General features: G+C 45.0%; 1 protein-coding gene across 1 annotated transcript in view; it reads right to left on the minus strand.

Annotated features, from left to right (window-relative positions):
- zeb2b (zinc finger E-box binding homeobox 2b) overlaps positions 1–12,068 on the minus strand; it is a 138,916-nt gene extending 126,848 nt beyond the window's left edge. The window contains exons 1-2 of the mRNA XM_063211732.1: positions 11,884–12,068; positions 9,890–10,033 (exon numbers count right to left, since the gene is read on the minus strand). Of these exons, the coding sequence (XP_063067802.1) occupies positions 9,890–9,962 (73 nt within the window). The 5' untranslated portion in view covers positions 9,963–10,033; positions 11,884–12,068. The remainder of the gene's footprint in view (positions 1–9,889; positions 10,034–11,883) is intronic.
- Between the last annotated feature and the right edge of the window lie 463 nt (positions 12,069–12,531).

Raw genomic sequence — 12,531 nt, forward strand, 5'->3', positions numbered from 1 at the left:
CCCCCCCCTCCCTGAGTCCCCCTCCCCTCCTCCTCAAACGCCACCGCACTACACTGCACTGCACTGCGCTACACAGCCTGGGGGTGGATGAGAGGGGGGAAGGTGTGTGCACAGATAATCCTTTTTTTCTTAACAAAAAAAGTTCAGCGGTAGGAGTTGGAGGTGGGGAGGTGGTTTGGGGTGAGGGCTGAGGTGAAAAAGAGGGACCTGGTGTTTGAAACCACATGGTCACATTGAAAGATGCTCCGTCCATACTGTGTGCATATACTGTGTGCTTGCCGAGGCACTGTGGATTATTCCGCAAACTGGATCAGTGAGAGAGAGAGAGAGAGAGAGTGTGTGTCGGAGAAATGTAAGGCGGCGATGTTGAGCAATGAAGACACGTAACTCCTCGTAACTGATTGCCTCAATGTGATGGTGTTTTTTTTTAATTACTTATTTACTTGTGTACTTATTTTTCATTTGCTAATTAAGAGCTGTCTGTAATTTTTTATGTCCGCTTTGCCCATCCCCCCCAAAAGTGTATTGTGAAATACACCAGTGAATTTCATAAAAATTCTATCTTATGAAGAAGACAAAATCCAACAACGTTGAGAGTACATTTCTTGTTTTATTCCGCGTAAAAAACACATCTCTCGAATGATATCCGAATCATTCACGCGCAAACAGTACACTACACACGCTCTTGTTTAGACTTGCGGCATGCACGCTTGCGTATCCTATGACACAGAAACACATATTTTACGAGGCTCCGCTTGTCAAGTTCGTGGACACCCCCCACTCACCCCACCCACACACACCCACAGACACACACAACACACATGTACACAGTCTGCGCGTTAAACTCATTCTGACGGACAGATCGGAGTCCCCAGCCACTGCTGCCAAGTGTGTGTGTGTGTGTGTGTGTGTGTGTGTGTGTGTGTGTGTGTGTGTGTGTGTGTGTGTGTGTGTGTGTGTGTGTGTGTGTGTGTGTGTGTGTGTGTGTGTGTGTGTGAGAGAGAGAGAGAGAGAGAGAGAGTAAAAAAAACAATTGTATTGCGTAAATGCCCACCTGTTCCTACCTCTTATAGACATCTTAAAAGCACAACCCGATCTCCTGCTGTCGTATTATTATTTTTTCGTCTCCTTGAAGTGTGTAAGTGTCCACGAATAGCTTCGCTATGTCTTCTTGAAACCCTACACACACACACACACACACACACACACACACACACACACACACACACACACACACACACACACACACACACACACACACATACAAACAAACACACACATATCCCTACACACAAACACACACACACACACAACCCTACACACACACATACAAACAAACACACACACACACACACGCACATAAACACACACACAGACACACTGTGCCATCTTGAAACACTATCTGGCCGTCAAGAGGGTTCGTGGTCCCCGTGTAAGCTAAGCAGCTATATAAGGCTCGTAACCAGGGGAGGCCTCGCAAACAGCCACAAACACCTAAGTTATTTTGCTGCTACTCACCCACCCAAACACCCACCCAACCACCCATCCATCCCTCTCCTCTCTTCTCTTCTCGTCCTCCTCCCTCTTCTCTTCCTCCTCCTTCTCTCTGTCTGTCTGTCTGTCTCTCGTTCTCTTTCTTTCGCTCCGTTCTTGCTCTCGTTTTCTACCCCTCCACACAAAACACCCACCCATCCTGCTCTTCCTTCTCTCTCTCTCTCTCTCTCTCTCTCTCTCTCTCTCTCTCTCTCTCTCTCTCTCTATCTCTCTCTCTCTCTCTCTTCCTGCATTCTTGCTCTCCTTTTCTATCCCTCCACTACACACACACAAACACACACACACGCAGACACACACACACACGCAGACACACACACACACAAGCAACCCAAACTCCCCCCCCCCCTTTTCATCTCGTTCTTTCTGATGGTGAATGCAAATGCTCCCTGCCGGCGCTGAAAGGGCTGAATTGTGATTAAGAAGAAGAGGAGCTCCTTTCTTTGTTCCCCCCTCAGGGCCTGTTTACTGGGGGAGAGAGAGAGGGAGGGAGAGAGAGAGAGAGAGAGAGAGAGAGAGAGAGAGAGACAGAGAGAGAGAGAGAGAGAGATAGAGAGAGAGAGAGAGAGAGAGAGAGAGAGAGGGAGGGAGAGAGAGAGAGAGAGAGAGAGAGAGAGAGAGAGAGAGAGAGAGAGAGAGAGAGAGAGAGCCACGGCGGATCAGATATGAAAGGCACTCAGGTCAGCATTGATGTGAGCGAAAGTGAAATCATACCTAAGGCATTCCAAAGACCGTGGTGTCAGGGGTTCAGCCAAAGCTGCGATGCTGTGTTGTGTGTTGCTGCTGCCTGCTGCCTCCTGTGTGTGTGTGTGTGTGTGTGTGTGTGTGTGTGTGTGTGTGTGTGTGTGTGTGTGTGTGTGTGTGTGTGTGTGTGTGTGTGTGTGTGTGTGTGTGTGTGTGTGTGTGCGAGTGTGTGTGTGTTCCTCCCGCAAGGCGAAAATATCTTCACAGGCAGGGCGAGTAAAAAAAAAAAAAATGCATGTATAAAAATATATATCTACATGTGAATAAAAAAAGATGTAGAATTTTTAGACCATTTTTTTTAGGAAATATATGTTTATATATTTATACGAAGAGGTTAAAAATGCAAGGATGGTAAGTAGAAGCATCCTGAATAAAATAAATGACAGAATAAGAGCGCGAGTTTAAAAAAAAAAAAAAAAACTGAGGAGAAACGAAGGGGTGGGAGACTTAGCACTGGCAAGTGAGTAGGAGAGGTGGTGCACATTAATTTCACATTATGACATGTTGTGTTACAAGATCATCTGCACACACCGACTGAGCGCTCTCTCTTCCGGTGTGTGTGTGTGTGTGTGTGTGTGTGTGTGTGTGTGTGTGTGTGTGTGTGTGTGTGTGTGTGTGTGTGTGTGTGTGTGTGTGTGTGTGTGTGTGTGTGTGTGTGTCTGTGTGTGTGTGTGTGACGTGTAGAGCTACAGCATCATCTGCACGCACTGACTGAGTGCTGCGTCTCCTGCTCTGTGTGTGTGTGTGTGTGTGTGTGTGTGTGTGTGTGTGTGTGTGTGTGTGTGTGTGTGTGTGTGTGTGTGTGTGTGTGTGTGTGTGTGTGTGCATGCGTGCGTGGGTGCTTGCGTGCGTGCGTGCGTGTGTGACATGTACTCTAGTTCTACAAGATCTGTGTGCTCCAGCGCGACCGTCGAGTGGAGACGCACAAGCGCTCAAGCACACTACACGTCCCCCAGAGTGGAGCACAGGTACCCACCAGGGCACGTCTTTACATTTGCTCTTTTACATGGAAGATGTTGTTCCTTTCCTTTTTCTTTTTTGTTAGAGCGAGGCCCATTTCTGTCTTGTGTGCCCCTCTCTCTCTCTCTCTCTCTCTCTGTCTCTCTCTCTCTCTCTCCCACCCTCTCTCTCTGTATCCAGCTATCTCTCTCTCTTTTTCGCCGTCTTCATCTCCTCTCCATTCTCTCCACTCTCCCGTTCTCTTGTGCATTTTCCAACAAGCTCATCATTTCAGCGGGCATTTTCAGTGTGCTATCCACATTTGCAAGTGCAGTGCCTGGACGCTGGAGGCTGTGAAGTACACTAAGTCCTGGCTCTTCCAGGGGCTTTCTCTCCCTCTCTCTCTCTCTCTCTCTCTCTCTCTCTCTCTCTCTCTCTCTCTCTCTCTCTCTCTCACCCTCTCTCTCCCACTCTCACCCTCTCTCTCTCACCCTCTCTCTGTTCCACACATGTTCATTTGAGGCCGTGTCATTATACCGGCTGCTTATCTCTGCCAGAAATCTGATTGGTTCTGCTGTCACCACTGCCTCTCATAGCCTGTACTCGTCTTGATGGCAGGTTAACCCCCCCTCCTCTTCCCTCTTACCCCCGACCCCCCCGCTACACCCCCCCCCCCCCCTTTACCCCTCTTTGCCCCCTTTACATTTCACAGTTGCTGCCCCCGGCCCCTTTAACGCCACTTCAATGGCATAATACTGACACTAAACGGATACCTTTGATTTGACGAGGAAATATTTTGCATTGTGTACTGCTAGATCATACGCAGCAATCAAAACACGAAGTTTGGCAGATTTAAGGATGTCAAATTTCAAGTCTGAAGAAATGCCATTTTTTATGTTTTTTTATTTAACAAGATGTTAAATGGAATTTCATGAATAGTATGAATCAACAAAACAGATCGATACAGCCTGGCACAAAGTAAGTTGTAGCCTTCATCACCAAAGCGGCCAAAAAAATATTGCTACACCTTGGTCTGATTTGTAGCAACAAAGCCATCAAAAAAAAAAATACTAGCCTATGTGCACACGCTACAGGCTCTCTACTCCTCTTTGCTGTACACACACCACACACACACACACACAAAATAAAATAGATGCAACATTTTTGGGGGGAAAACACCGAAACAAACACTTGCACACACACATTTCACATCATAAAAAATGTCATCAGTCGTTTAATGGCAACACGGGTGGACCTGTAATAGATTTTCAAAAAAAAATGTTCTGCGCTCTAAGACCCTGTCCATCCCATTGCATCCCTACCCTTGCCACCTCATCCCCTCCCTTCCCTTCCCCATCCCCATCCCTGCCCATCCTTTTGCCTATGCCCTGGCTGCCGCGGCTCCTCTCGCATCCTGTCAGCCCGAGATTATGCCTTTCTGGCACACGCTATCTGCAGTAATTATTTCACTTGCTTAAACAAAATAATCCTTTCCTAAACACCGTTGCACGGCAAAAAGGGAACGAAAGGAAGACAGAGAGAGAGAGAGAGAGAGAGAGAGAGAGAGAGAGAGAGAGAGAGATAGAGAGAGAGAGAGAGAGAGAGAGAGAGAGAATGAAAAAAAAGAATGTCCCTTTTCTTTTCCATTTCTACCCAAGTGAAAAAGCCATCAGTAACCAAAAAAAAAGGTGTCGTCTGTTCGGGGCTGCACAGACAATTGAGTGCTTATGGGGATGGGCACCAGAGATGGCACGGCTGGCCGTGTGGTGCGGTGGACTCCCCTGCACTATTGACGGCACAGACAAACATGTAAATGCATCACATTACAGTGGACAATCAATTTTCTGAAAGCACGGAAAAAAACCCTCCATCCCTCCATTCAGCAACAGCAACAAAAAATGCTCACTACCTTTGCTTTGGGGGAATATAGGGGGTGGGGGGTAATAGGGGGCTGTTGGGGCTGTTGGGAGAGGGGGGGGGGGGGGGGAGTTGGATGCGACAGGGGTCTTTGTATAGGAAGAAGAGAAGTCTATTCTTTAAGCAGAGGGAGCAAGTACACCTTAAAAGCGAGTGGGGTGATAGGAATGGACAAAATGTTTGGACTGGAAGAAATCTGCCATTGTTACAGACTGAAAGAGAGGCCGCCGCAAAAGAATGAACCCCCACCACCAACACCACCCCCCTATCCCCGCTCCCATCCCACCGCAGCCTTCCCTCACACACACCCCCATCCACCCCAAACCTAGTCCCACGGCCTGACACCACCCACCCCACCACACCCCATTTCAACCCACCACAACAAAACACAACCCACTGCAAAGAAAAACCACACTCACTCACTCGCTCACTCACTCACTAACTCACTCTCCTCTACCCCTCATCCGCTTCCTCCTACTACCTTAAGAGTGAACACACAGGGCTTTTTATTAATCAAACAGCCAGCACTGTAGAACATGCCAGAAGCCAAAGAGGGGCCATCTTTTTTCCTCTCTCTCTCTCTCTCTCTCTCTCTCTCTCTCTCTCTCTCTCTCTCTCTCTCTCTCTCTCTCTCTCTCTCCCCTACCTTAAATTATGTAATCAATATATTCTAGAGGGAGCATCTCATATTGAATGGCTTTGTGCTGATTGAAAATGAATAGGCTCCCTTCTTTGCGTTTGAGGAAATGTGCAGAGAAAAAAATAAAACAAAACAAAATAAAATGAATAAAACAAAATAAAATAATGCTTATAAAAGCATTGAAGGTTTAGAAGTAGAAATGTGTGCGTGCATGCGTGCCTGCGTGCGTGCGTGCGTGCCTGCCTGCGTGCCTGTCTGCGTGCGTGAATGTCTGTCTGGTAAGGAAAGGCCTAAAGGCATGACGAAGCCAACTACATTCGGCTACAGTTGTAATGGTCAGAAAGACCTCACAAATAACTACACATGAAACCGACAAACGAGGCACGAACGTATGCCTAGCCTATACACACCCTCACCAAACACACAGTGCCATGAACATGTAATACAGTTGCCTGCAAGCACACAATCACAGAAAGAATTACCTTTACATCACAGAAAGAAATCCAAACTAGAAAAATAAATCTTGTGTTTCCGTTTTTGTTGCCGCTCACTATCACAGAAACACACTCTAAGGCAACAACTGTTCAGAACGAAAAGCACAGTTTCTAAAGCGTTAGGTGACTACAGATCTTGAGAGGGAAAAGCTTGACAAGGGAAGACAACAGCTGTACTTACAAACAGAACCACCTCCCCTCCACACACACATGCACACACACACACAAACACACACACACACACACACACACACACACACACACACACACACACACACACACACACACACACACACAGACAGACCACTCCAATTTCTCCACAATCACACACAAGCCTGTGTCTCACACACACACACACACACACACACACACACACACACACACACACACACACACACACACACACACACACACACACACACACACACACACACACACACACACTCACACGCAGGGAGAGGCACAGCTGGAGAAGCCTCGCAACACCTGGAGGGCCAGAAAACTACAACCAAACTACAGAGGCACCCTGAGCTAAGCTGTGCGCCCACACAGCGACCTTTGACCCCAGCACAGGATGGGACGCAGGTCAACGTGACCGACCCGTGGGGGAGAAGAAGAAGAAGAAGAAGAAGGCAAAGCATATCAAGAACATCATAAAAGGGGAAGGAAAAGGGGGGAAAACTCTGATCTCACAACAGGACAAACAGCTGTGCTATCACTGATCACCGACACACACATATAAACAAAACATACGCGCTCCGAAACAAGAAAGGGCCAAGGACGAGGTGGACGAAGGAAAAAGAAGTCGCTGTACAGTTGAAGTCAAGTACGATTAAAGTCTGACGCCAAGCAACATCAGTTGTCCTTATGGTGCATGTTAAATATACACAGACTGATACGACAAGTAGGAGCTTGATAGATATGGGAGGAGGTGGGAAAAATCTAATCTTGGTGCTACTAGTTAGACGCGTGACTTAACTACCAGTGCGTACACATATTTTATTTAAACGAGATATGTGTAATGCGACTCGGTTGTACATTAGAGTGATGGTATGAGGTGGATGATGGCCTGAAATATTGATGTGGTCTTAGATGGTGACATAAACAGACAGACATGTGAATGCACCTAGACACCACACACACAGTATGTACACTGCACCAGAGACTGTGGCCATTCACAAAGTCATAAAGCATGTCTAACAACATCTCACACAGCAGATGTATGTCGATGACATGCAGCACGTACTACATACACTGTACCGGATGCACATAGTCTCAACATGCTTAACAATATAATGCACAGCACTTCAAATTATTCCCCCTAAAATAATCCATCTACCACAAATAGGCACGGATTTTTACATACAGTTGTTGTTAAATTATTATTGCTATGGCACAGTTACTTTTTCATTAAAATAAATGTACCCCAATGGTACCATATGCCCACTTTAAGATACTCAGTATTTTAATCCAGTTGGTGGAAACTTCACTTCAATTTTTAGCAGTTACTGTCACTGAGAAAATTACCGTTTGTAGGTGCTCTTAACAACCAAGACACCAGGCTGTTCTCAGCCCTGTTTTCATGGACCCAGTGCAGGGAAAAAGCCCCCTCTCAGCTCAGATAAAACCAAAGCATTCCCAAAGGGCCGGCTATTGGAGGCATCGAGTGACACGAGGGGGTAAAATAATAAAGTGGGGTGGGGGGTGGTGGTGGTGGTGGTGGAAGGGTGGTCACTGCATTTTTATGTCCAAAATATAATAGCAAGTTCAGACATACATTTCAATATTTTTTGCAAAATCTATATTTTGCCAATTTTGGGAACAGCCATAAATAAGGAGCAAAATGTTTAAAGGATGTTTGCAAGAATTGTGTTTAACTCATCAACATGTGTACCATGTTGTGTAAATATGGGTGTAAGAATTAAACATGCTGTGTTCATAATTATTTCTGATCCTGAACCCACAGAAAAAGGCTTCAGTCAGAAATAGCGTTACAGCAACATGGTGGGTGCTTCTTTCAGCGACAGTTTGGGCATAGCGGGTTAAAACATCCACACCACACATCCGAGCGTTTGTTTACTGCCTCTCGCCCTGATCTCAAAAGCCATGCTTTGCCCAGTTAACGCGGACAGCCAGACTCAGACCTTTTGTTGGACCGGGGAAGCAGCACCGTGCTTGAAGCTACTTATGTGTACAGAAGACCCTCAACTACTGTCATTGATTTTAGAAATCAATACGCGACATTAATTTGGAAAAGGGGGGAAAGCCAAAACATGAAAGAAGCAGGCGATTATGACATTTCAGGGCGTGAATGGGGGAAAACTGGGTAGCTATATTTCACAGAGAGATGAATGCGCCTTTAGTCTACTTAATCCCCATGAAATAGCGGAATTAAGGTTATAACATAGCAATACCAAAATATCACTCCTACTTCCACAAACAAAACGCATCCGTATGCTACACCGTGGCGCATTTGAAAAAGGGCAGCTTCTAAGGGCAGCATTAGTTTCATTACAGTTGCAACTATTGATAACTATACCAAGCCAAAAAACAAACAAACCATAAAACTGCATTACACCAAAGTTCAGCATTTCTTCCAAAACAATTAATTAACAAGCCAAAATGTGAAAACAATATTCATCTGATGATAAATATGTTATAAAATAATTCTACATATTTTGTAAATTCTTCCAAACTCGTACATCACCTATATCAATCAGTGATTTTGTCACTACAACACAGGTTTTCATTTAAGTGACAGCGCCTGTGCTTGTCCTTTTCTACTCAACGCAAATAGACGACAAATTGTGTTATCGCAATTACACTTGTGTGGCATAGCCTGTCGTAGGCTACAAGCCTGGGACACCACCAGCCGTGAACGCTACTGGTCATCTTTGAGCAGCATAATGGACAACTAGCGTTTATTTACAAGCACCACAAAATGTGATAATGAGTATGTTGCCATCAGGCTTTAGAAATAACGCGCGTAAAACGCAACTTAAGTGTTCACCACAAAGCAATGCAAGAAAATATCAACTGAGCTTCTCGCACCAAATCGCTGATCTGAGAGGAATGTATGAGATTGCCCATGCATGCGTCTGAACTGTGACAGTGGAGGGTACACCTAACACCCAGCTGCAAACCATTTTTCCACAGGTATGACAAGAACACAGGTCTAAACAAACTACCCTCCAGCCAACATAACGGTCCCAGACCACTGGGAAATAAAGACAACAGTCCCGCTACACGGAACTTTCCAACATTCCTCCCGTTGTCCCACTGTTGCCCCAACAGTCGCTGTTCAACTACTCTCAACTTATTTTAACTTCCGTGAATGAACACTTAAATTACAGTACAAAAGCAAGAAGCTTCAATCAGTACGCTATATTCAACTAAAATTACAATAGCGCACAACCGCTACTTTGCCACCATGGTCTATTTAGCACTGTTTGCCCACTCCGAGTCCTTTATTCCCAAGGAAAGGAAAACATGCGACGCGCTAGCCACCTCGCCAAAGCCACATCTCGGAGCTCAGTGACAACAGTTAAATTCGGCAATCACGAATTCATCTATAACGCACAGATACTTTAGTAGAGTTTCTTACCGTTTTTCCGTCTTGGGTTGGCTTGTTTTCGCCGCTTGCACCTGGGGCCATCCGCCATGATCAGTTGCCTCATTGATAAGACTGGATCAGATGGCAGTTCGCATGGGCTCGACTCCTTGAATCAGCAGCACGCAGGCTCAATATCTAGCAACCAAACACAGCAACAATGTGGGCACTGCGAGATCCACGTTTGAATAGCAGACGCCAATTTTACCATTTAATAAAACCAATGTGCGTTTCAATGTCCCCTACAATGTTTTGCATGTCGCAAGATTGAACATTTTCATCTCGCTATAAGCAAGACGGATTTTTTTCTGTTTTTGCTCTTGAATACACTGGGTCATTTAGTGCTAGTGATGAGGGTGGCGTGAGTGCAGGGAACACAAGACAACGGGAGAGGCAAAGGGGGAGACAGAGCATTACACCCACAGTGTGAGCCACAATGCACTAGGCTACTCTGGCCATGGAGGAGGACGCTTTTAAAACAGTAAAACCTAAATATGACCCAGGAGTTGGCTTTCAACACATTTCGAGGTGCATTTGGACAAAACATTTCTTTGAAATGGTTTTGAGGCGCACGGGAACTCAGTGTTTGACTACAATGATAACCAAAACAGTTAACTGTTGCACTCCTTATCTTATTCTGACAGTTACATATTCACACATTCTCTAACATTCCAATTGTATGTGACAGTAATGAAATCAGACAATTGTAATAAAAATGTGTACATTCAACCTGCCATGAAGTTTGCAAATATATACATTTGTGACTGGCTTGGACGGGCTTGTTAAAGAGTTTTAAGTAAATTATAATTTTGTTTAAAAAATGAATATTCTTTAACTGTGAATTACAAGATAGTGCGGCAGAGCATGCATTTACTTTACAAATGAGCCAAAGTACCCTGGCTCACAAGGCCAGAAAGGCCAGAGATTGTTCCAAATATACATTGTTTAACCGTTGTGTATATTTAAGTCATTGTGTCTTAAAAATACTTATTTAATATTATTTAGATATGATTTTTTTCAAAATAGTGTTATATTTTACACTGCTACTAGAATACTTTCCATTACACAACAAGGAAAAATACAGTTGCTGCGTTAGTTACAACTGCTGTCTTATTATTTTTACTTAGTAACCTTATTCCCGGAGCACAGCAGTGGATGCAGTGCGCTCGAGACTTGTGCAATCCACGCGAGTGAGTCACAGGCAAACTGGGAAGTTGTCGTGCGTGGATATTGTCTGCTCCGAGTTCTTGTCTAGTTATTGTGCTCAACGCGGGGGTGAAAATTAATCACGATACAAATTTCAACGTTGAATTGGGGTTGTAAATGTAAGAGGAGCCCATCGTGTTGACTTGGCTCCAGACGGCGTGATTGTATTGCAATGGGAAACGAAGCGTGACTGGGAAAACAAACACACGAATACTGACAAATGCCACGCGAGTTGTGATCTTATGAAAATGAATGAAAGACAGTTAGTACAAAAGTAACTGATTCATTCACGCCGACAAATACGGATTACTGTCAGAACAAAGTATCCTAGTATCCGCTGTCAGTATGGGATGTGTGTTAGGAGATGTAACCGGGCAGTGTCGACTAAGCCAAATAGTCCGAAAATCAAGAAAGCACTCCAGTAATGATTAAAAAAACAATAACATAAAGCTCCAGCTTAAATGCCATATCAGCCATTATTGTATTGTGTATCTTGGAAGAGTGCCTAAAAATACGCGTCTCGTCTTCATCCAAACAGAATTGGGATTTGTTAATAAAACGCACCAACTTTGTCAGGAATTGACATTCCATGAAAGCGCTCACTAGTATAGGACTGCGCACCTATGTTACCTGCGCAGGTGGAGAAAAGTTAAGGTAGAACGCTGTGCCGGGGAGAGGGAGCTTACTTTCCTTCGCCCCAGAAGCGTGCCGTTCTCTGACAGCGCGATCGTTTACCTATAACAAAAAGGTTAATTCAATGCAAAAAAACAAACACCACCTACCTGCTTGTTTACGTTTCTGTCTTCTTGGCGACTTCGGCTGACAGACAGCAAACAAGCACAGAAGCGTTTTTAAGAGAACGGGATCCTTGCAAAATGATAATAAGCCTTAGAAATAGTTGGAGGAAGGACCGTTATTCCTGCTGGGCAGGTTAGAACTGATCTCTTTCAGCCACTCCAGGAAACAAACCTGGGGACGGACTGACGTGTTACGCCTCTTCTAATGACATTTTTTTCTTTTTCTTTTCTGTAATACAGAGGAGAGAGACCCTGAAACACACGCCACCTATCTTCGCGGGGAGGTATAATTGAGGAGCGCCGAACGTGAGCATCTTCTGGGAAACGTGATAAGTTCTTTTTTCGCCGTTTCCCTCTCCCGTGTTGCAATACAACGTAAACGGTCTGTTTTGTGTTTGCATTACACACAGTGCAATACCGAGATTCAAAGGGGTGCTCATGGCAGATTTAGAAGTGCGCACAGATCCGGGGGAAAATGATTCCTTCGAAACCTACACAGTGGGAACTTGAAAGGACCCCCCAGAACAAGGTTATTTTAATGTTCAGAAACTTTACCCCTCAACGCTGTTCCGTGTAATGTTCATAGGCTATTCACAATATCATCATATGAGGTCATCTATCTGGGAGATATGC

This window comes from Engraulis encrasicolus, chromosome 12, assembly GCF_034702125.1.
Source record: "Engraulis encrasicolus isolate BLACKSEA-1 chromosome 12, IST_EnEncr_1.0, whole genome shotgun sequence".
NCBI lineage: Eukaryota > Metazoa > Chordata > Actinopteri > Clupeiformes > Engraulidae > Engraulis > Engraulis encrasicolus.